Source organism: Ostrinia nubilalis, chromosome 4 (genome assembly GCF_963855985.1).
Source record: "Ostrinia nubilalis chromosome 4, ilOstNubi1.1, whole genome shotgun sequence".
NCBI classification, from domain to species: domain Eukaryota; kingdom Metazoa; phylum Arthropoda; class Insecta; order Lepidoptera; family Crambidae; genus Ostrinia; species Ostrinia nubilalis.
The window spans coordinates 5269166-5295936 of NC_087091.1; the positions used below are offsets into that span (position 1 = coordinate 5269166).

General features: G+C 38.1%; 1 protein-coding gene across 1 annotated transcript in view; it reads left to right on the plus strand.

Moving 5' to 3' along the window:
* LOC135071343 (uncharacterized) overlaps nt 1–26771 on the plus strand; it is a 68271-nt gene that overhangs the window by 26525 nt on the left and 14975 nt on the right. The window contains exons 3-6 of the mRNA XM_063965134.1: nt 20931–20985; nt 21844–21985; nt 22683–22788; nt 24298–24468. Of these exons, the coding sequence (XP_063821204.1) occupies nt 20931–20985; nt 21844–21985; nt 22683–22788; nt 24298–24468 (474 nt within the window). The remainder of the gene's footprint in view (nt 1–20930; nt 20986–21843; nt 21986–22682; nt 22789–24297; nt 24469–26771) is intronic.

Genomic DNA, 26771 nt, shown 5'->3' on the forward strand with positions numbered 1-26771 from the left:
CGTAGTCTTAGTTTCTAAACTTTCATTTAGATGATAACTATCATTTATCTTATGTTGACGTTGGAGTGAATAAATATTTTAGTAATATACTGCGATGTGTTTGCCGATGACGTGTCGCGATGTCTATAAATAACTGGTGAGATGCAAGTTTATGGGCAATTTGAATAGGATTGCGGACCTACGATTACGACTGACGGCCGGACAGGGTTGAATGCAGTTTGTTTTGATGTCTCGTTAAACGCAGTCAATTGCTGGATCGATTTATTGACCGATCATTATGGGTTTATTTTATTTACTTTGTTTTTAATGAGATTAAAGTATTCAAGTTATAAAAAGCTTTACTATCTGACCAAAAAAAAATAAGTGTACCTATATCTTTTATTCTTCAATCGTTTGTAAATCAAAATAAACTTAAGTTAAATCTCCTGTAACAATAATTGTGTACTTGCATCTCTCTCACATAATTTTATAAATAATTGCTCCCGATCTTAATAGCAATCATAAAGCGTAATATCATATTACCTCCCAACCAATCTAAAATTTATCACTATAATGGACAACACGCATAAGTTGTAATATTAAGTTAAATTATGACTTAATTTAAAGTTTAGATCACACACATTACACTAGTTTTTATTTCACCTCAATCCATCCAGTATTACCGAAGATAGAGCCTCGAGAAGTTTACGGACTTTTTAAAATTTTCAAAAATTTCCAATATTTGCGCGTGACGTCACAACATGATTTTGCAGCCCCCGCACGTTAACCCATTTACCACTTTTTGTCTTTTTCCAACTAAAATAAAATTTTACCTAACTGACAACTGTTGTTAGTTGTCATCGTTCAATCACATTTCAAACTAGGCGCTAAAAAAGTAACCATTATTATGCCACCTATTGCCAATTTTGTGCACTATGAAGCCATTTTTACATTTATGCACTTAAATATAAAGGATAGTGCCAGGGTCTGGACCAAGTGTTGCCCAGAATCAACCCATAGTGCATTTTGTTCCTCAGGCTTATACTAATGTGTAAACCGAAGCGCACTGAAATCTATCCCTGGAGTTAAGAGAAAAAAAGAGTTTTGTTTTGAATTAGGGGAGAGGGGGGCATAGTGGAAGGGGTGGGCAAAGCGAAAAATTTGATTTTACCAACACTCTTTCACTCAACGGCACTCGTGCTTCACGTAAGCCAAGCACAGGGCCGACCAAGGTCATTGACCAAAATCAGTCCGGCTAGCGCCACCGAGCAGGCTACATGACTGCGCGATGTAGATCGAGTGAGTTTCTTACGAAATTCAAGGATTTTGGAGACTGGATATTATTGTGAAAAGTGAGTAGTGATGGTATTTTTATTATTTAAATCTAATATCTGTTTATCATAGATTCCTTTGACATTTTGTAGATTAAACAAATTTTAATACTTTCTTAGTTATCAATTGAAAACTGTAATTATTATCAAAAAGGCAAAGTGGAAAAAATTACAAGGGGGCAAAGTGGAATGATTCCCACATAGAAATATTTAATTTGTTTTTTCAGATGGTTCATAATTATTACAAAAGTAAAACGAACCAAGGCTCATGGACAGAAGATCAAATGAGAAGAGCGATGGAGGAAGCGAGTCTTACTACGATTAGTTCGGCATCAAAAAATATGGTATCCTAATTGGAACTCTTCATTGTCATTTGAAATCTGGTGATGCATCGAAGAAGATTGATAGGTTTCGTCCAGTATTTTTCAAAAAAACTGGAGCAAAAAATATATGATCTTGCAGTAGTAAGGGACAAGGTTTTTTATGGCCTAAAACAGTTCCTAATTACCAAATAAGTTGTTTATGTTATTTCATTTAATTGACCTCATTAGCAAAATGCTCAAATAGAGTAGATAAACGCTTAATAAGTGCCTTTTTCACTTTGCCCAAAGTGCAATTCCACTTTACCCTTGTGATAAGGGCAAAGCGGAAAATTACAGACTATAAAAAAAAGTTATTTTATGCCAAAATAGTTAATAATTCGTAAAATTTTTTTAGAGTTATCTATAATACAATACTTGTAGTATCATTTCGATTAAAACTAGTCTTCGTAACTTATCTGGTTCTTTTTATTTTTTCGATTGAAGTTAAGTACTCCACTATGCCCCCCCTTCCCCTATTTACATACAAAATATCATCGATGTATACGTACTACGCATAAGATTTCACGATTATGGCATTAGATAACACTCGCTATGTTGAACTTAACCATACTGCCTCCGTACATGTTACTTTAGTGCGATTTAGACATTCTTTATAAACGATCTAGCGCTGTTTTAATTGTTTGGTAAGTTGACAGAAATTGATTATTTCTACAATGAAGCAAGAACTTTTAGTTCTCTATCCTTGCAAAAAATCAATTTATTGGTGTATTACAATCGATTATTGAAGTTATTGTAAGCTAAAACTTCTTGCTCCATTTTGGAAATAATTAATTTCTGTCAAGTAACCAAACTACTGCAACAGCGCTTGATCGCTTATAAAGAATGTCGAAGTCTTACTAAAGTAAGGTGTATGGATGCAGTATGGTTAAGTTCAACATAGCAAGTGTTATTTAATGTCACAATCGCAAAATCTTATGCGTAGTACGTATACATCGATGATATTTTGTATGTAAATAATTCAAAACAAAACTCTTTTTTTCTCTTAACTCCAGGGATAGATTTCAGAGCGCTTCGGTTTACAAATTAGTATTGGCCTGAGGAACAAAATGCACTATGGTTTCGTTCTGGGCAGCACTTGGTCCAACTTCCATACATGGATTGGCACTGTCCTTTTCTGGAAAAATAACCAAGTTTGTGGGCGTAACGTAGCGTGGGCAGGCCTCCTACTAGGTGGACCGACGATCTGGTAAAGATCGCGGGAAGAACCTGAATGCGGGCAGCGCAGGACTGTTCATTATAAAAAACCTATGGAAAACCCAAAGGCCTCTTGCCTTTGTCCAGCAGTGAACGTCATTTGGCTGTAACGACGAAATAGGAAAGAATGTAACTATCAAAAATCTTCTCTAAGGCAGCATTTTTCCAATTTCGCAACGAGCGCGGCAATCACACTTAATTAACAGACTAACAGAGAGCATAGCGAAATCTATTTTAATCACCAATTTTCAAAACTCCCGGAACACTTTCCAGGTAACCACGTTAATTTGTACCAAACGACTGGACTATAATAATTAAATTGATATAAAAATTTGGGTACATCTTCTCAAAAACAAAAGAACTGGTGCTAAAAGGGTTAAGTGACGTTTTGACATTTGTAGAGGGCCTTGTAGAAGGGGAGGCTATGGTGCTGAATGTGGATTAACTCGAGTGTCATAGTAACTTATTAGACTGCTAAGCTTGATGATAAAAAGAAAAATATTTTATTCAATGTACATAGTCTGGTCATAAGTTCTGTCATATGATAATAACTTTTGAATTTTGAATGAAGGTTTCAAAAACATTTTTTACTGAATTAGAATTAAAAAGAAAAAATGTGCGATAGTTCGAATTTTATTGTATGTGTATTGTGTAGTGGACGCATAAAGAAGTCCGAACTGCAGTTGCCACGTTGCATTGCTACGCGCCAAAGCAGATTTTCGTTGTGCTGAAAAAGTTTAGTTTATCTTTTCATTAAATGATAGGTATAGGTGCACCAGAATCTCATGGCAAACAAAAATATTGGAAAAGTGTGTCTTTCATATGGCAAATGTCTATGGCTTTATTGTCACCTGTCAAAGTAAATCAAGTGAACTGTCAGTCGCTGCAGAAATTTTGTAATCTCTTCATGCCTATTTGTTATTTTTGTGAAAAAGTCGAAAAAGCTCAAGCAAGTCATATTGTTTTCAATGTGTATTGTAAAATAAGGCATAATTCAAAGTCAATCTTTGATTTTAAAGCGCGTCGTTGAGTTGACAGTAAGTTGGAGTGAAATTGGATACATTTAGTTTATTACCTAACTGCGTCAGAAGGAGGGTTTTTTTAAATATTATTCTTATAATATATACTGTTTAAACAAAACGTGGGATTTTTTTAAATCTCAGGTCTTTTGAACGCACATCAAAAGACCTGAGATTTTAAAAAATCCCACGTTTTGTTTAAACAGTAAGCGAAAAAAAAGTGACTTGAAAATGGAATACAAAATGATAAGGTATGGTAAATGATAAATCTTTATCAATGAAGAAGCAGAAGTTCAATTTCATGTGTCCTCCATCTAGGCTAGTTTCCATCGTCACTCAAAGTTTGGCTGCGGTCTCAAATTTGGGCTTAATTGAGGTATTTTTTTGGTGAGAGGCATAAGAACTAATGCCGTTTTATATCAAAAATTCATACTTAAAGGTAATCAACCAGGTACAAAGTATTTCCTTGTATGTTAGTCTGCCACTCTTTAGTAAGTCCCGAAATCCCCGCTTCGGCTCCCCTACTAACCATTCTAACCATTGTACACAGATAATATCTTACATGCAGCTTTTCATGTTACTACGTCACATTTTCAAAATCCGCGCGGAAAATCGCTCCTAGCGGAAGAGCGCACTTTGAGCTTGAATATTTCAGTCATTTTTAAAGATATCAAAAAAGTAAAAATACAGTAAGTATTCATTCAAATTTTTTGTAGTTTTTTTTGGCATCTTCAACAAAAATTGTGCGCCATGTCCATTGTCATGCAAATTAAATCCACCTACAATATTAGTTTTGTTCCCCATAAATGTGATAACAAAGCAATTTATATCTCGCGTTCCTATTGTATGACAAGCATTAGCTGAAGCTGGATGCCAAATATAGCGTTATTATCTGGTTAAATCTACGCTTAGGCCTTAATATTATCTATTACAATTTGGAATTCAGCCATGTAACTTGTTAGCAGCTAGTTTGTATCATTCAAATGGGAATGAGTTATTGATGGTATCAGTGTGCGATTTAGCGAAATCGTGCGTATGCCTTCAAGCGGTGACACTGAACTAGCCCAAGCTTATGATACCTAAGTAACTTTGTTGTATCTACATCCGTCACGAAGTTTAACACTAAATTGTAGTTAATATTCGATACTGGAATTATTGTTTACTGTAAGGCAGGCTAAATTTAATTTACATTTAATTTTACGTTGCCTTTTTAAATTAACTAACTTCCGGGCGAGGCTTTTTCTTGATAATTTAATGCGACACTGAAACAGTGTTCTCGTATTCAAGAATAATTGTGGTTCGTTTACGAAAAACAAAATCCCGTACGAAATAAGTAGACTGTTTAATTTGCAACTGGGTATTTGTTGTATGTTATGTGTATACTTATGTTCCTCAATTCTCATCTCAATATTGGTGTAAGCTTAATTAACTATAACCTATATTGAAAATAATTCCGTTTTCTGTTGATACAGCGTCATGTTTTACGATTCATAAACCCGAGAGTTTCCTGATTGATATTGCACTCAGTGCCGTAACTAGCCTTTTATGCGCCCGGTGCGAGAAATATAAAAAAATGTAACCTTTTTGAATAAAAAGTAACCTTCTACGGGGGGGGGGGGGGGGGGGGGGCGGAGCAATTGTAGACAGAAATTGTCTCATAGTTACGGTATAGGTACTTTTGTTTGTGTATGTAATATTGCGAGCAAGACAAGGTGGATTTATATTTGTCTGGTGTGTCGTGACGTGACGCGTCAGAACTGTATCGATTCCATACATAAGCCATTACAACACAACACGTTACGCACTAGTGTGAACGTTACCATCCTACTAATATTATAAACGCGAAAGTTTGTATGGATTATGGATGGATGTTTGTTACTCTTTCACGCAAAAACTACTGAATGGATTTTAATGAAACTTTACAATAATATAGCTTATACATCAGAATAACACATAGGCTACAATTTATAAACATATTGTTCGAAATACTAATCCTGCGCAGACGAAGTCGCGGGCACCAGCTAGTACTAAATGTATGAAACCGATACCGTTCTGACGCGTCACGTCACGACACATCAGACAAATACATGGTGTTAGGTAAATGGGTATATGAGCCGACACTAGCCCATGTTAACATGGGCATATAAATGGTATGGTGAAGTCAGAAAATTGATATCTTCATTTTAATTATTTTAATTTTCATACAAATCGGATTTTATAACATTTATTTTGTATGAAAATTAAAAAAATTAAAATGATGATATCAAATTTCTGACTTCACCATACCATTTATATGACCATGTTAACATGGGCTAGTGTCGGCTCATATACCCATTTACCTAACACCCTGTATAAAACCACCTTTACAAGTGTTGTTGTTTCAAGATCGCTTGAAAAATGCCATATAGATATAGATAGTACAGAGGGCGCGTCTACACCATATTCGCAATAAAACAAAATGTACCTACTAACTACCATGCATGAAACAAAACTAGATACTGGTCTGGTCATTTCTGCGCCCCTCCAGGGTCTGCGCCCTGTGCCTGGGCACCGCTGGCACCGCCCTAGTTACGGCACTGATTGCACTCCGCTTTATTGGTTCGCGGTGTTGATACAATGTTTCAAGACCATATAGATGGGTGTGAAAGTTTATCACGTGTAGTAGTGCGGATGATAAAATTGCACTCGTGCATTGTTATGTCTGCTAGTAAATGCATGGGTGTTTAATTTCTAATGGTTGAGACTTCAAATATAACAAATATGTATGTGACTATTTGAGTAACTTGAACTATGTTTTGTTCCGGATTTACTACCATCAAAGCAGAAGCAATATTGGAGAGAAGATTTAGTGAGGATATGTGTTCTTAAAGCATATCTTTGTCCTGTTTATAAATAAGTCGTATGTATTGCAATGTACCTAGACTGTTTATTTTGCCAGCAATAGCGGTGACAGATGTTTTAACACAGAGCTGAGAGGTAAAGTGGCCAAGGTCCATCACTTATGTATTGGCCGACGTTTTAAGCTCTTGCAAGATATGGATGCGCATGCGCATGACATTTTGCTTGTTGCATTATTTTGCCACTTTCATACATTCATTTGAATTCTGTTGATACAAGTAATAGCAATTGAATTTGTGCGTTTATTTATCTTCTACACTAATTTATCTTCAGTGACACATTCATGCTGGCGAAGTCGTGTGCAAAAGGCAGTCTAGATTACCTTCAACTAATTCTGATCATGCAGACTAAAATAGTCGCACAATTTCTTTCATATTATAAAATTATTATAACTACCGGTGGTCGTTGATGAATTGTAAGCCGTAAGCGGCAATGAGCTCGTCCTCGCCGCAGTCACGCTCGGACACGATTTGCGTTCTATATGATAATGCGACAAGTCAACGTCTGCCCGCGCCCGTGGGAATCATCCACCGCAGGATAAACTGCTCGCGTACCTTCGTCTGATCACAGCACAGCCCACTCGTAATCGACTGAATCACCAATTACTCGTATATTCGCGCTATAATCATTATGCAGTGCGCTATATGAATATCTACGCTCATCTATTCGAGGTACCTAGATTTCAATTTTAATATCAGCGCTTGCATTGTAAACAACATCTAAACGTAATAAACAAGGATCCGCTATTAATTTTAACTGACATTTGACCTTCCTTTATTATTATTACTTAACATTAATGTCTGTTTAAGCTTAAATTACGACTTGATAGCGATTTTAATGCACTGGTTTATATTAAGGTTAGATACGTAAGTAATAAATACCTGCTTTATTCCTGGTAGATACCTACCAGCAGTTAAATACTTTCCGCAAATCTAAAGCTATTAAATGTTATAGTGGTACAGGATCCCATCCGGCTGTAAAAAGAAAATCACGAAGCTTTCCTTTTGTTGCGCGTGCGCCTGCGCATGCCGCTCGAGTATCGCGTTGATTGAAGTATTTGTTCTTTATAATTGCATCTGCATAGGACATAGGTCTACTACGACCACCGTCAATCGCGTATATCTACTTGAGTAAGGTGATATAGAATAATCATTTATAGCAAGCGACAATACGGGTATGTCCAGTAGAGTAAGGCAACCCAGAATTTAGATGATCTCTGGAGCCAGAACTTCGACCATTTTCGGACATGGCTAGTCAGTAAAATTGTTATAAAACTTCGACAACCCTGGATGCGTGAACGATGCGACGGTGTTGGTTGTCACATTTTGTGGGCTATTAAATAAAAGCGTGTAATTTCTGTATTTCAGTACTAGGTATCTTTCAGACCAACGTATATAGTGTAGATAAGATAATTTTAGCTGGGCGTGGTTATTAACTTTGAATCAAACATTTGAGTTTCCTTGTTCATTTTGGAATTAGGAAAATCCAGTTATTTGTTTAGTATTGATAATGTAAATAACAGTTTGTTCATTATATTTACATTTAATAAAGAATTTCAATGTAAATTTTATAGGTAATGCTTTAATATCCAGGCCAAAAAACCTCGTAATTAATTAAAAGTTTCACAGGGAAAGTATGAATTTATTTTCCCTACCTACATCCATGTAGGCCTACTGCGTTATCAGACTGGAAATTACCCAATTTCATATTTAATTAATTTATTTGAACGGTAAAATTTAGCGTACCTACCACAGGCACCATAGCAAGCCTTGGCAAATTGTAACCATCGTTAAAGCTAACTGTTGCATTATTACTGTTAAAAGTCAAGGGTCTATGCTCCTGCTGCCTTGTCGCAACGCGACGTGTAGAGTGACATTCAGTGAAAGGATGGCCGCGCGCGATTGTCTCTTCCAAGCCCATTCTGTACGTAACGTGGAAGTCACGTTCATGCAAAATCACCGTTCCCTCCGTCCCATTATTTTAATCTTTTTCGTTCTATTTTTATCTGGATATTATCCTCGTCTCACAAACCAATTATTGTTGCATCGTAAAATTATATTTCACGAAAGAGATTACTTGGAACTGGCCGGAGTAATGAGCTATCTTTTGCAGCGTTGTGAAATAGAATGCAATTAGATTGAGAGACATAAAGGGGTAATGACCACGGCACCGCGTCCATTTTGCCCATTGGCAATAACCATTATTTTCACAATTACTTCTCTCGGAGAAATGGGTGTTTGATTAGCGTGCGGTTTATGTTATTTCTATTACCTTGGGACTTGAGGCAATCGCAGGTTTACATTGCTTTAGTTTTGAGATTGAGTTAAGTAGTTAAAATAATAATATAGTTATATCTATGGGCACTATGGGTGTTAATACAATTTACGTAACTTCATAATCGAGTGAGGTTGCCTTGATGCAAATTAAACTTTCTCAAAACTTTTTACAACTGATTTAACTAACTGAAGAACAATATTATTCATAGATAGCGATAAAAGTAACTTCATGTAAATAGACATCGTGTTGTACAGAGGTGATAAATTATTTGATGTTTGTTCATGGTAGGCAAATAGAGCCTTACGTATACAGGAAATTTCATTTTTGAGTTTGCGAGATAAGTCACGAACGTTGAATTTCAATTACACATTTCGGTTAGGTAAATTCATTACTCATTCGCTAAACTTGGTAGCTTTGAAATATGAAACGTTTTTGCAAATGAATGTAATCCTAGATTTTGCGAATCGTTCGGGTCGAGCGCCGGGATTAGTGTTACGTACGTGACTGCTCAATAGACGAAGACTCATCTAATCGACATATGCACACGCAGCAGCTTTGTCCCTCGGCGCTTATCTCGAAAACTGAACGTCATGGTTACTATTGTGTTTCCCCCATTTGGGTCGTTATTCGATACGCGCGCGCTGAACATACGAATGCCGTGTAAAGAGGATGAGGTTTAGTGGATGGCGTTTGGCGGCAGGACGCGATCGGGGATGACTCCCTGCGGTCCACTTTGTGGTTCACTCGGGCGTGCCACCACGGTCGACCGTTGAGACCGCAAACATCGCCTTAGACGTGCGAACCTGTTTTTTGAAGTATCAGTTCGCTCTACCGACGGGCTCATTGAACATTGCTCTCAGGCGAGCCGCGATTGCGAGTTGTGACCACCGCAGAATTGATAATGAGAGCGGAATTCAAAGGAAATCTTAAACGACTCGATATTAAAACGCCACATCGCAGATAACGCGTAATTTATGTTACGAAGAAGTTCGGGGCACCAGACATTATGCACCGCTGAATCGGTATCTTTGCTCTCATTCGATGCGCGCACCATACAACCGAGACGGCAGCGATGATTCATTTGCTCGGTTAGTGTGCCCTAATCTCGATGCCAATTTTACTGCGGACTAGAACGCACATAAACCACTCGTATGTGTTTATTGCTTTGAATTATTTCAGTACTTGTAGGTTTTAGCTAGGTCTAGACTACGATTATAGTTTTATTACGCACCGTGGACCGTGGTCGTATGTTAGCGAAGTCAAATTCAATGACGCCAGTGGGAGGTCCGTGTCAAGAGTGCGACGCAGATGTGCAATCATTTTGTGAAGTTCGGAGTTACCGTTAGCAAGTTATATCTACTCGTTAACACCGATAATTAATTGCTACGGCCTTACTTGTTAACTAGCATAATTAAGCAACACTGATAGATACATACAAATTAGAAAGATACGTCAAAATTAAGTAGTCATAACTCTGAATCTGTGCCATAACAAAAATAAAAAAAACGTAATTAAAAACATTACATTAATTCAAAATAAAACAAGCAGTCAAGAACAGTAAAGGAACGTACGTATAAACAGCTGTATTCAACAAACTATTTATTGTATTAAGGCTTGGTATTTCTTCTAAAGTAGGTATTTCGCGCTGTCAAAATCTGCGCGCGCAATTCTTCGCCGAAAACAGCGCGTCAAAGAGCTCCCGCCACAATTTCCAGCTACACAGTATAGAAATACGCAGTTGGTTAGGTTAGGTTGACTTCCTTCCCTTCAAGCGTCACACTCACAACACTTTCTAATACAAATCATATCTAAGTGATACAAATTAAAACACCTTTCAGACTTTTTGGGAATATATTCTAGAATCGAATAAATATAAAATATAACTGCAGAAGTAAACACGGTTCAAAGTGGCCGTGGCGTCGCCCGACCTTCTGGAAGTGCTGCGCCGGCTTAAAGAATTTCAAGATTACGTCACCCGACCTATCGGTAGGCCCTTGGGAGCTTGAGCGATTGGATTTTTTTTTATGATAAGTTACTCTTAGTAGCGATTATTTAGAGCTTGGATAATAAATTTAATTATAGTTGTTGCAATTCACGAAGCTTTGCATGTGGTTAATAACATTAATCAGTATAGGTACGCATCAATTTTGTTCAGTCTCTTTGTTTATTAATAAATAAAAATATCATACAAAAATTGCAGAAACATATATTTGTTTGTATTGGTCTGGGTGTTTTCTTTCTATAATATGTATGACGTATGTACGGGGTTCTGTACCTATCGAAAATTGCTATGAGCATCACACGCGGTTACCTGCGTACCTCTGTGCACTCATGGGAGTTTAAGCAGAGGTCCCTAGAGTTTGACTTTGAGCTTTGTTTATAGTCATTACGAAGCAGACTGATGGGAAACTGCACTGTCTTGAATTCGAAAGGGTAATTTGACGGTGTTTGGGGAATTCTAGGAATAAATACAGAGTCTCCTCATTGAGATTGAGACATTTCAATTTGAGATTTCACTTGACATTGAACACAATCTGAAATGGAGTTTTCAAACACTTGTAAAAATAAAAAGTAATTAAATCAAAGGCACTAAGTAGTATTGATATCAACTTCGAAGAAAATGACTGCCAAAATTACCTTTCTACCCGTTCCACACGTCTTTCATGAATTATATTAAGGTATTGTTAAACTAAATTTCAAGTAGATTGAACCAAGGAATCACTTTGTCCCATACAAACTTTGCCCCCTTTTTTCACCCCCTTCATTTCATGACCCCATTTCGGAAAATCTTTTCTTATGAGATGTCTACGTCATAAAAAGAACACACCTTCCAACTTTCAGGTCTCTACGATATCCGTCAGTCATTTAGGACAAAGCATTTTTATTAGTTGTTCAAAACTCTATCGTTCCAGGTATGTCATTGACAGGAGGGCGCTACTATCTTAATGGGTTATTCATTAGTCCACTTGACATTTCAGAATCGTTTGACTTTAGATACCTAACCGATTTGATATTCGGAGTCTTTTAATGAAATCAAGTTCTGAAATAACTTGAGGTGTTGTACCCGATCAAGCTTTTCATTGCAGGACAGTTAAATAGTTTTATTATTAGTTTCTTCTCTAAGTCTTAATTTGTCAGAGTAGGTAAAGGCTCCATGAGAGCAAAATTTAGCTTTATAATAGTTTTTAATTTTTTTCTTGAAATATTTGACGCCTTGTAATCTCTCGTTAATATAGGTCCACACAAATAAAGAATGTTTGACTTCGACTTTAATAATTATGCTCTTACATAATTATAAATAAACTAGCTTTCCGCCCGCCGCTTCGCCAGCGTGGAATTTTTTGGTTTTTATATAACCTATTATTACACTCATATATAATGTGGCTTTCTATTGGTGAAAGATTTTTTAAAATCAGTTCAGTAGATCCCGAGATTACCCCTTACAATTTAACAAATATACAAACACACAAACTTTACCTCTTTATAATATTAGATTATAGATAGGTAATTTGAAACCCTATTTTGTTTTATTCTTTTTTTTATTTTAAATATTTCACGATCCAAACTAATATTTACTGTAAGTAAATGCTAAATAGTAAATATTAGTTTGGATTGTGAAATATCTTACTAATATTATAAAGGCGAAAGTTTGGATGTCATGATGTCTGGATGTCTGGATGTTTGTTACTCTTTCACGCAAAAACTACTGAACGGATTTTGTTGAAACTTTACAGTATTATTGTTTATAATAACCCAGATTAACATTATGACGATATGTGGCAAATAAATTTCAATAAATAAATAAGACGTGTCTTAAAGCGCCATCTATCGTCATTGGTTAAAATCTACAGCACTGGACAAACTACGGTATGACGTTCGTAAATATTCATTCGGGGGAAACCGTGAAACGCCATCTATCAACATGGGTAAAATGATTTAAAACATCATATCTAACGGGGGTAAAACGAGGTCCACGCGAACGAAGTCGCGGGCGGCCGCTAGTTTATAATAGGTAGCTTTCCCTCTGCAACCTTATTGGTATTCCATGTATAAGTCTTTTAACTGAGTTCTGTTAAACATTTCATGTAAAATTTGTTCAATTATAACTCTATTTACATCTGCATCTGTAAGCAAGGATTCATGTTCTCCAGCCCAGATGCCGAGTAAACAGAATCATCTTTCAGTGACGTGCAGCTGCCCCTATATTTGACCCACTGACCTAATTTTTTATTATTTATTTGTGTCAGTGTGCTCTTCTAAAGAGTGAAGACGATTGTATGTAGGTACTATTAAAATGTAATTTTAACTCATTGGTTTTGTCTCATATTTGAGGAATGTATCATGAGTAGAGTCTTAGTTTAAAAGGATGCCAACGATTTAAATTTCAATAGGTAGACAAAATTCAGAATTCTTAATTATCAAAAATTTTAGCTTTCTCCAGTAACACTGGTATTATTATACTGTGACTCATCAAAGTCATCATTGTCAAAAATATTGACAAATCGAGAACTGTCACGTCCAAAAAACTGGCACGCGTCCGTCCTCCGTAAGCGCCACCGCGCGACTGATTGAGATTGTCCAAGCCGTCATGGGCGATTTTTTCCACATTTTTTAACATAGTAACTAAATAAGACGCAATATAAAAATTTCATCCGTTAAAAGCCCTCAAGTTATTTCTGAACTTTAGTTTAGTAAAAGATTCAGAATCTCAAATCGCTTATTTTAAAAATAAAACCATAATTAGAAAACGAATAGAGGTAACTTTGGGAATTTATTCTATCGAGTCAACTTCATCAAATCGTGTTTCCATCCGTTAATAGCCCTAGAAAATATCCTCAACTATGCCCAAAAAAAATCTTAGCCTTTTATTTTACTGTTTAGTACCTCAAAAATGAAAAATGAAAACCTCATTTTCGCCATTTTCTCTGTTACCCGGCCTTAATAAAACCTGCAAAGTAAAACATGGCGCAGCTCATGTAAACCGAGCTTAACACCTGACAGGGGTAATTTAAGACCGATCATTTATAAGAACGCATGACGATGGCATATCGTCATTCATGGTGCAGTTCATCCGCTGCATCGGCGTTCCGAGAATCTTGTAGCGAAACTGCCGTAGACTCGACGGCTGCGCCCGCGCCGCCAGGTGCGATCACGACTAACATCACACGCATGCACATTGCACACCGAATACATAATTCAGTATGCAAATAAACATTCATCAGACTGCAATAAATATTTGTCTCGCAGATTACCTTAGATGTTGTTGACCTGAGAAATGATGTCCGCAAGCAAAGTGGTTCTTGTCTCTACAATATTATGAAAACTGAAGTTCTTGTACGTATCCCACTAGCTCTATAAAACTGGTGTAGGCAGGCGTATCAAATATGTTATGGTGCAATAAAAGCTTTTACCATCTAAAGAAGTGACTTTCGATTCGTTTCGCAATTAAATTAGACTGTTGGGTCAACAGATAATGCTCACAAAAACTGAACTTCGAATCCAAAATAAAATCTTGCTTACTAATACTTCACGCCGCACGAAAGCTTGTTGTCAAGACAATAGTGTCTCTAAACTACCGTTAGTCCATAAAAATGATGGTGTTAAATGTTAGATAAAGTCGAATAAAACAAGATAAACTGTTGGAGCGGGCCCAAGTAGCGCCACGACTAGCCTGGTTAGATTGTGACAAGGATAACAAAAGCGACATTTGTTATATCGATACCGAGCCGAGTCTAGTGCATCTCCGATGAATTATCGCGTGTCCATTTCTACACGGCACATTTAATGTTCCAAGATGCCAATTGCCAATGTATTCTGTGACCGCGTTAGTTAATTTTCATACGGACCCGTGACGATGCATCCTAAAACAGTAACAGAATTTCCCAGTACTACATGTTAAAAGCTAACCATTCAACAGAATTCCATCTATCATTCAATATTCAACTGGTTTGTGTCTATATGGAAATGCCACTTGGAGAACAAAACGATATGTATTTGTAGTACTTATCTGTAAATAAATGAGTAGAAGCGCGCTCCCTGCCGCGTTCTCATCTTCCCCCATATTGTCAGTGAGATAACGTCTGTTTCCTGGGTGGCGATCCATCGGCGTTAACTTGAAACTCTCACCATTGTTCAGGTTCATTGGGTCATCTCAATCCATTCATAAAACTTTCAAATCGATCGCTTCGTACATGCACCGAGATTGCTTGTAAATAAATTTTATGGTAATGCATCCGTTGCAACATTACAAAAAGTCGAACCGTACTTTTCGAATTCAAATGCAAGTTTAGGGATCGCGGCAGTTGCACAAGCGTCAAGTGTCGCAGGGCGTGGGTGCGCTCAAGTAAATAGATTCGATCAGCATTAGCATTATCGGTTATCCGCGACAGATCGAATCGTATCTTTAATATGCCAGCCTGATTTCTTCATAACCCTTTATGGCATTGCAATTGCGAAAAATAATTTGAAATGTATGCCAGTTTTGCGATGGTATCTAGCAAACAATTAACCTTAGGCATCCTTTATTTATGTGGTCGTTGAACAGTTAGCGCGGGAGCATTTGCATATTGACTCGCAATGAGTGAAAAGACGGAGGAACGTTGTCCTCGTGATGAGACTGTAGCGCACCCGAGAGGCATGCAAATGAGGCGCTTGTGAACGCGTACGTTTCCAAGATGTAGGCCGTTAAAAACGTGGTGCTCGAGCTGAGCGTAGGCACGTTCACAAGCAAATGTGCTCTAATTAACGTAAAATTATCTCGCTTGTAGGCATTTCTGTAAATAATTATAATCTTATGACACAACTTGTACTTCAACAACAACAACCCTCATAAAGATCGAAAAAGGTCTGCTTCAGGCCGTATAGTGTGAATAATTTTTATAAACGAGGGGATCAAAGTCAGCTTGAGAAAAGCTTCAGAAAAGCTCACTAACGTGATAGAGAAATAATGTAATGTAAGTCATTTGACTTGAAATTGGCCAGTTTTTCCCAACTTATCCATCTTGTGAGGTCGCCAGTTTCTATGTTGCATGCATTATGTTATTTCTAATAAAATTTTATACGTCTGTTATCCAGAGGGCTATCAAATTTCATGCATGTAAGAAATGCATCGAATAAGACTGTCGTCACGAAATGTTAAGAGATTTATTTCTGTGACGCAGCATTAATTGTGAAATCCACACCTGGTGGACGGCGCGTGCGCTGGCGCTGCCCGCTAGACGATAGAATCGTTCGCGCATCTTAGATACATGCATCGATACACAGCCGTGGTGAATCAATCTTACGACCGGCCGACGTTATCTCAGATCAGCGCCCACTCGGCCGCGAAGAAAGAGCTTTCGTCAATCACTCAGCACTTGGCGCACGTCCCTCGTGGACTCAGCGCCAGCCGCTGCACACATCGCTGAAGCCGCTTTTCTATCATCTGTCTATCGGATGCATATCGCAATAACTTGCCAGTTAATTAGGGACGAGACGAAAGTATAACTAGGCACGTTGTCATCGAACATGGTATTTATACGGCCTGCGGCTCTCCGGTACATGTAACATGCATTTTATAGAGGCCCTAATGAACCGTATTCATTGTCTCGAATACGAGTTAACTGTTCATTTATTGTAATGTTTTTATATTGCATATTATTGTGTCTGTCTTGGTTTTATTTTTTCACATTGTTATAATATTCACAATCGCTCGTTATATCAGCCTCCTACGCGATATCCGGATAATGGTCTTAGATGAAGCCTGCGTAGGCTGTGTTTATTGGTTGTTGATATTACCGTGAGCTTCACTCCAGACAATATTGATACAAATCATGGAAAACTGGTGGCCTTGTTTGTGTACTAACATTGTTACAAGCTTGCATCTTGGTGCGTAATCATGCGTGCCAAGGATAACGGTTGCAGGGTGTGGTGCTGAAAGTGAAATCCGTTTAACTTTAACAAGGCAACCGTGTTCCTTTACCACTTTTAATCAATAATAAAATAATGTATTGCAAGAAAATTATTTTATTATCTCTCTTATTTTTTATTATGTATCATGGTTCGTTGATAAAAACATATAGTTAAATGGATACATAGTTTTTTTGCAATCAGTACTTTGTTTTAATGATGAGTTAATCTGATAAGTGCCTACACAGTTAAACCCACTTAATTACCTTGCAATATGAGTCTCCTCAGCAGATTATCGTGATATACGTTTAGCTAAAAGTTAAATGGAATCTTCGAAAACGGCACAATGTTTTGAAATCATTCGTCGAGTCAGCGTGCATTATGTTACGCTGGTCTCGAACTCGTTTGTATGTGCAAGTATGAATGGGGAAGGACCACCGATTGCACGCAGCCGTCATGTCTCACATTGCAGTTACGTAGGTCAACCGTTTACGAATTTTAACTCGGGACTTTCGGAATTTTAGTAGTACCTCCTTATTCAAATACGCTATGAAAAGAATTTTGAAAGTTATCTATAAAGTTAACATTAAAAATCCAACATTCTTTTTTTATTCCTTCGGCGGAAACCTTCGTGTCTGACTTTTACTGGCATTTGAAAAGGTAAATAATCAGACCGCTGAACATGCCCACTGAGGTTAAAACCATATTTTGCCCAATCACGATTGACAAGTGATTTTTCTCACCTGAAAATCGAACCTAAGACTAACGGATGCAGAGACCCTTTTTACAACCACTAGTCTACGGAGGCGTCCCGGAAATCCCAACGCCAGCGATACACAAGTATAATACAATTTTAATCAAAATCAGGAAATGATCAGAAAAGTAGAGTCGAGCGAGAAATCAGAAATCAAAATAATGATTCCTTATTCTAGTTATAGTAGAAGCTCTTTATGCTACAATACACTAAATAAACGGTTAGACAGTATAACAGATAAAACAACCCGATCTAGGTGGTCTAATCGTTAAAACAGATCTCTACCTTTACTACCTATAAAAGCTCAATATTAAGCTGGTTTCACTGGTCAACAAAACTGGCACTAGTTTGCTATCTTGGCTTTAAAATACAAGCGTATATAACGCGCGATCGGGCGTAAGACGTTTAAACCAATTTTTCAATTCAATTTCAAAATATCTTTATTTCGTAAAATAATGTTACATTAAAACAGTTCTAGTGTACATTTTTAATCCTAGGCTGTTATAAAAATTAACATTTAACTGTTTTTAAGCTAATTCGCTTGTTAAAAATTTATGAAATAGACGTTTAAACCGATTGGCATGCTAGTGATCCACTCATAGTAAGATGCGCCCGCGCCGCCCGCCTAGCGAGCGATGGGATTACGCTTCCGTGTTACAGACACCGATATTACACAAACAGTTATCTCCGGATCGCGGCCCACACAGATTGTTATGCTATTTACAATTACTACAATGCTTAACCCTCAATCTGCAAGATGCCACGATCGGACGCTACATCTTCATCCTAAAATAGATAGCGTCCTGTGGCCTGTTGTTTTTTTAATTCAAATACCAACCTCGTATGGCTTGTTTGTTTATCCAACTTCGAACAAGTCTTGTCATATCAAGTAAAAATTAAGAATAATATTGTTCGATTGTCTTTAGGGTCTTTTCGCGATCTGGAGGCTTTTGAGCTTTTGGGACTTTTGCTGTTGTTGTCACAAGTCTCTTAAATAAATTAATCAATGACGGTTTTGAGGGAATTATACATTGTCCGCAAAAATATAGAGCAATTCACGAAAAAGAGCGATTTGCATAACTTTAATACAAGAAACAAAAATAAACTTGCCGTTCCAAATTTCAGATTGCATAAGATTGGTAATTCATTTATGGGAAAATGTATTAAATTCTTTAATAAATTACCACAAACTGTTGTAGAACTACCCATTCATAAATTCAAAGCACATATTAAAAGTACCTTAATGAAAAAGGGCTACTATAAAGTCGATGATTATTTAAAAGATAAAAATGTTTGGGATACGTTACTGCCTAGCTCGCATAAATATTTATAACTTTGTACATTTTAAAACATGTAAACCTTTGAAAAAGAGGCTGACAATAGTGACTGAGTTTCTTGCGCTGCTTCTTCTCAGCACTGGCCCATTTATAGTCCTGAAGCAGTGGTAGGGTTAATACTAGGACGTGTAAAAGTGCTTTTTTTAAGCCTATTTACAGAAATAAATGAGTTTTAATGAGTTTTTTTTAATGAGTTTTAGTTTTCCACCTTCTGACAAAACTTAGGCTGACTTAAGTACTTGTATTGGTTCGAAAGTGATGTTTTACTATTGCTATGTGTCATGATGTGAAATCTCTGGATAACGATTTCTTCGCTTTTCTGTCTTCGCAAGGAGTTGGAATTTGATATGGACTTGGACAGTATGTTAGATGTGCTACAAAGTTGCATCATCAAATTTCTTTGTACATACGTGTGCATATTATGAGGTGGTGAGAGGGATTTAGATTTTCTTTTTACTTTATTGCGTATTTACAGGTTCAAGTTTAAACAGTCCAGTCAAGCAGTTAGGTTGGGGTGATAAATATGATGAGTCAATGAGGGCGCTGCGATTCTATTTGTGCGCGCAAGCAAGGGCGTGCATTAGTCATCTTTAACTGTAGTATTGTCTCGTCATCTTATTATCGTGTTATTTTTAATACATACTTACTTATCCCTTAATAGTATTGATACTAGTATTAAACTACTTAAGTTATCTGTTACCGCATGATTTGCCACAATCGGGAAAAACGGAAAATGTCCAAAGCCTGAACTTAATGACTAATGTAACATAGGTTTTATTCTTATGCTTTAACTATACGTACGCAATGGGTTAAATTAATTTCAAAGTTTAATTTAGCGTTAAATTGTAAGCTATTACTGCTAATGTTCCAAAGCTAACGGCTGTGAAGAGGCAATAATCAATGAGTCAATAGGGATAAAGTAGGTGCGTTAAATACTCGGTAGACAAGGGGTGCTGAATTGGTAAGATTTACGCGTTTGTCATTGCCCACAAGCGCCATCTGTCCGAGGGGACAGTAATTTGGATTTACGCCTACTCCATTGACTGCGCCCGGATTACTGTGGGGTTACTCCGAAGAACGTTATCCGAAGTTTCGATTGTTACCATCTCTCTCACGCAAAGCCAGATGCCAACAAGAGCGACGGTGATAGATAGAAATAGACCTGAATCTACGTAAACAGCGTTTCGAAGTAGCCCTGTTGAACGTGACCTATCGAATTGCCTCCATGAACATGAATCCCATAACAATTGGCGTGATATATGACCCGGTTTATTCTTGCCGCTCGCGTCCGTATACGGAATCTGTTATTTGATATTTGGGTTGTTTGGAAAGCTTGCGGATTTCCATTATCATTATGACACAACTATTCCATATCGAATTTATTGAACCCTAATAACATCATAAAAGTCTGGAAGCGGATTTCTCTGTATTTTGTGGGTTTGTGATTGCTTGTCTGTGTCCGTGCAATATTTCACCTGCAAGATACCAATTACACCTTCAAATGCACAACCCACGAGTTAGATAAATTATATTTAATCAGTCCAGTAGTTCCTGACACATAGAACTAGTTTTAACAGAAAAAAAAACTATATCTCGATCGATCACTTCCACTTTAATTTTGTTCAAAATATTGCCCATTGTTAGGCTTAGGTACTGTGTCTTGTCAATGTTCTGACGGAAAACTATTAATTATTCTTATGGTATTTTTTTTTCATTATTATTCTTGAGTTCTTATTGGAATTAGCAGAATCGAAAGGAAACGCGCCTTAAAAATAATTAAACATTAATGAATTCACTGACAACTCAACCTTTTTTCATCGTGACAAAATATGAAATTCCCTGCAATAAATATTTATTGATTGACATTCCAGGCGGAGCTGGTGGACATGCGGGCAGAACTGGTTCACGCGCGGGCGGCCTCCGCAGGTGAGCATTGCTCCTCGCGCTTGACCACTAATGATTTATCACCGTTTGTCACTTTTATCGCGTCCAATAAATCTTCACGGAACCAAATCATCGTGCATGTTAATTGCTTGGAAGGCTGTCTAAGTGCTAATGTTATTTTGTCATCAATAATAAATTAACGTTTACTTTACATAAATTAATGATAAATAGTAGTGAAAATAATATCCTGGGATTTTCCCTAAAAATAATCTGTTTTCATAGCAAAGTCTGACGTTACGATTTCTAGATGCAATTTATTGCATTACTTAGCTTAGATACAATGATGTTATTCACTTAATGATATAATCTTACCTACACCGCAGAATTGTTAAAATCGTGTGGCAGTGGATAGGACTCATAGCTCGTAAAGCTAATAAATAGCCTCTGGGGCAGAAAAGTTCTTGAGTGACGACCACGAGCCCGAAGATGTAGTGGGGCAAGCCCCCCACTAGCTGGACCGATGATGTGGTGAAGGTCGCGGAAATTACCAGGATCCAGCAGTGAACGTCATTTAGCTGAAACGAGAACAAGAAACCATACGCCCATATATGTTTTGTCTATCGTTTAAGATTGTAATGTGGCGCGCATCCAGAACAATTAGAATAGATTTCCGCTTCGGGACTAGCTATTACTATTACCACCTAGAGTTTCCACCGCTGCAACTCCTGTATAATCAGGATCTACAGTAGGCCTAAGATTCACGCCGTGATAACTTTTATCGACGTCAAAATGTATGGGGAAAATCGATAAAATGGCGTGAAAACCGTTTATCGCGTCGCGCATCTTAGGCCTACTGCTATAGAAAAGTATTTCTGCTACCCCCCGTTGTTGGTCGCGCAGGCGGCTGCCAGGACGGCGGCGACGGCGCCGGCAACGTGCCGGAGGCGGCGCGCGCGCGCTCCGAGGCCGCTCAGCTCGCGCGAGAGAACGCCGCGCTCCGCGAAACCGTACTCGCTTTGCACTCCGAACTCTTCGGAGCTAGGTAAGTACTATAACTAAACTGGTTCCTACCTGAATTTTGAGCATGAGAGCCCTTGAATCTTTTCCACCATTGCATCTCCTGTATAGCCTGGATCTACAGCTTGGCCTCCAATTAAAACCCAACCAGTGGAGGTTGAGCAGTCCCGGAGGTATTCGTATGGTTTATTACACTACTAGCTTTCCGCCCGCGGCTTCGCCCGCGTGGAATTTTGTCTGTCACAGAAAAACTTTATCGCGCGCGTCCCTGTTTCAAAAACCGGGATAAAAACTATCCTATGTTCTTTCCCGGGACTCAAACTATCTCTATGCCAAATTTCATCAAAATCGGTTGCGAGGTTTAAGCGGGAAAGCGTAACAGACAGACAGACAGACAGACAGAGTTACTTTCGCATTTATAATATTAGTTGGGATTGCCCGGTGAAGCTGGAGAAACCGATTTCTGCTTCCAGTATAGCTCATTCAGAAAAAATATGATGAGAGGAAATTAACTTGCTGACGCTTAAAAACGGTAGTGTGGGAGGACTCTTACTTCTGCTACAAAGCTCTAAGCGTTCCAGCTCGCATTGCGTCTTCAAGGCATTTGCTTTTCAATATTACCACTACTGTGTATTATGCTCTAAATTAATTTCAACAGCTCCTGTTCAAGTCTTAGGTTTGAAGATTCAAAGATTTTAACAGTGCACATATTAATTTTGCAGATTAGCAACAAAATACCTGGATAAGGAACTGGCAGGCAGGATACAACAGCTCCAACTCCTCGGGAGGGATATGCGGTCTGATATTAGAGATTCTCTATGGGCACAGGTATTATTATTTTGAAATTAAAATTATGTTCATTTGACAGCACATCGGACTGTCATGCTGTTAGAAAATAGCACCTATTATTACTTTAAAAGATGCACAGTGTATACAAATAACTGCAAGGGACAACATTTAGTTTGCTTTTGAAATATCCAACTTATTATTATGGTAGAAGTTTTACTGCATACGCGTTATATTTGACTTGGCAAGTGCTAATAATAGAGCTCTTATGCAAACATTATCTCATAAGTGTTGGATATTGATTGATTGACAAGCGCAGCGTGTAATGGTCCTAATTTATACTCTTTCATGTTGTGGCGGCCTGCGAAAATTGCTAGGTCAGGATTTTACTTTGGATATGGTAATGCGTGATAAATTACATGCCTTTAAAGTTTAAACAAAACCTACAATAACGTTATGTTGGAAAGTGAAAGCTCTGCTTAGTTACAGCACTTTACGGTCAGCTACCTTGTCGTTGAACAATCTGTCGTTTATCAAGGCTTAGTCATTCATCAATTTTATTATTAAATTTTAAATAGCAGACAGCAGAAAGACTATGATGGATAGTCCAAGAAGTATACGACCTAGTTAAAGCAAATTTTTAGAGACCCGTGTACACTATGTTTTTAGGCCCGTTTTACAAGTGTGCATTAACTGCGCTGCTCTAAACGTAAAAAAACCTTGTGCTTTGTTTTGAATTGAAACTGTAACGATCACGTACACAGCGCATTTTTGATTGCGTGAAACTAATCTGAAGAAAACGTGGCATGAGGCCCTAAAACACGCTTTATACAAAGTCTGTGATAAAGAACGGTACTATTCCCATCGCTATTTCCTTCACTTCCAGTATAGCCAGGGTTTACAGTTTGGCCTCGGATCCAAGTAGTCCCGGGGAGAGGAAATAGCTGTATGTCAGTAATAGAAGAAAGAAACATGGAGAAACAGAAAATATACTGTCATGGCCCCAATTTTAATCATCATCATCATCATCTCAGCCATAAGACGTCCACTGCTGAACATAGACCTCCCCCAATGCTTTCCATGTTACCCGGTTGGTAGTGGCCTGCGTCCAGCGCTTTCCTGCTACCTTTATGATGTCGTCGGTCCACCTTGTGGGTGGACGTCCCACGCTGCGTTTTTCGGTACGCGGCCTCCACTCCAGAACCTAGCTGCCCCATCGGCCGTCAGTTCTGCGTACGTGCCCTACCCATTGCCACTTCAGCTTGGTAATCCCAGAGTAAATACAAATCAAGGTCATCTTCATAGAAACACACCGAGCGCGGTTTGTATGTGAGCGCGCGCCAATATGTATGCGGCGCGCACGCACACACTGACAAAATTCGGCGCAACATCCCGCTAATCCACGCTAAATTTTGTCAGTGTGTGCGTGCGCATACGTATTGGCGCGCTCACATACAAACCGCGCCCGGTGCGTTTCTATGAAGATGCCCTACTCATTTGTATTTACTCTGGTAATCCGTCGGGCTATGTCATAACGATAAATATTTGCAGGTGGAAGCAGAGATCCTGCTGCAGCGCCACAAGACACTAGTCCGCGTGTGCCGCGGCGTCGCGCCCCGACCAGCCGCGCCCGCGCCGCCCGCGCCCCGCCCGCACCGGCCGCGGCCGCGCACCGTGCGCGTGCGCCGCTCGCCGCATCTCGGGCTCGGCATCTCTGTCACGGTGGGTATTTTATTTACATCGAAAACAAAACACGCACGATGGCCCACCTACAGGATACTATTCGACAAGGCCTCACATACGAGAGAACATTGACTCACGCACGCGTATTCTTGTGTATGATGGAAGAAAATAAAGAAAATGGTGTACTAAATACTGTGCAGTATTTAACTGCCTAAATAATAATAAAAATACAGAATGTACTTTTTTAAGTTGCCTCAAGACACTGAGAGGTAAATAAGTAGTTAATATTATTCACGATAATTCATGCTAAATCATGTATTTCCTCCGCCATTTTCCGCAGTTTGGCACCTCACGTCACATCATTTTACCGAAGTCAGTCCTATAGCTTCGGCGCAGTGCCGATCTCTGACGTTTGTCAACAAAATGGTGCTTGACTCTTGAGACAGGCTAAATTACACCATAACAATATGGTGACATTGAGCATACATTTTTTTAAATACCTTCGCGAAGTAAAACTTCTGTACGTAGTACTTATTATTATTCTGTGGTATTACTCACCAGTTCACCACCACCCATGGTTCTATCTGCCTCACAGCGTACGAACCGAATCTCGGGAGAGCGCGCGGGTAATAAAATGGGAGTTCCGCAGGGGTCCATTCTGGGTCCATTCTTGTTTCTTATATACATTAATGATCTACCATATTTTGTTAAGGACTCTTGCGAAATCGTGTTATTTGCTGATGACACATCTTTGATTTTTAATATCGATAGAAGTAAAAATAACTTTGACGATGTAAATAATGCACTAACAAGAGTTTTAAGTTGGTTCACTACAAATAATTTACAACTCAATGCAAAGAAAACAAAATGTATAAAATTCTCTTTGCCTAACATAAAAACAGTTAGTACACAAATAGAACTTAATAATAATGCAATCGATCTGGTAGACTCTACTGTATTTCTGGGAATTACCCTGGATTCAAAACTCCAGTGGGGCCCCCATATAGAAACTCTGGCGGGAAAGCTCAGCTCAGCGGCTTTTGCAATAAAAAGGATACGGTCATTAACCGATGTTTCAACAGCTCGCTTAGTCTACTTTAGCTACTTTCATAGCCTAATGTCATATGGAATCATGCTATGGGGCAAAGCTGCAGATTTTGAAACAATATTTATTTTGCAAAAACGTGCGATAAGATACTTGTATAAAATGAAAGCAAGAGCATCCCTTAGAGAATTGTTTAAAGAAATTGGCATTCTCACGGCCGCTTCACAATACATCTTAAACTGTATTCTATTTATTCAAAAAAATATTACTGAATTCAAAAAGAAAAGTGATATTCACCAAATTAACACTAGAAATAAAAATAAATTGGCTATACCCGCTTTTAGACTTAATAAAGTGTTTGCTACTTTTATGGGACAAGGTATCCATTTTTATAACAAAGTCCCTGATAAATATAAAGAGCTACCGTATAATAAATTTAAAGATATAGTTAAAGATCACATGCTTAAAAAAGCCTATTATACAACTCGAGATTTTCTTAATGATAAGTCATCCTGGGAGTAGGATTATGGTCCTCTCATGCTCGCACTAAAAAGAATTAAAATGAAAAGTAATGTATAAACTAATAATAATTTCTCAAATGTTATAGTGTCATGCTTCTCAATCTGGACTGTTACTTAGCTTTAATTATTAGTTTTTTTTTTAAAGAGATAACTTGGAATTGTCATTCTCACTAAAATGTCTCTGGGGTGGTGGCGTAGTGAGGCGGGTCGTTACATTCCCTCTAATATGGTCGAGTGAAGCGATGGCTGGTTCACTCGTCATGTCTGTGAACAGGCGCTGCTTTCGGGGACTGGTCAATCCAAGTTATTCAAATTTATGTATGCGAGTCATTTCTACTAGTATCTTAATATGTAAGTCTAGATATTAGCACGTCACTACCTTGTTTAATATACCACGCAATCTTGTATACCCATTCTTATAAGATACACCATACAAGAATGCATGGTAAATTCAGTGAACTGCTCCTGAATCGAATGTACCTACTACTACTATTTCTATTTATTTATATTAACCGGCAGACAGTGGTGACTGAGTTTGTTGCGGCGCTTCTTCTCAGCACTTGCCAAATGTTGGTCTCGAAGCGCTGGTAGGGTAAAAAGATTATGAGACATGTAGAGGCTCCTTAAGAGCAAAATGACGATTTGTAAGAACTATTTATTAGTCCAAACAAATAAAGAAATTTTGACTTTGACTTTGACTTTGGTACTCGCTCTGGGCTCTTTTCCCCGGGCGCTTTGCTTGACTCCCTACAAATTTCTCTGATCCATGTCCCTTC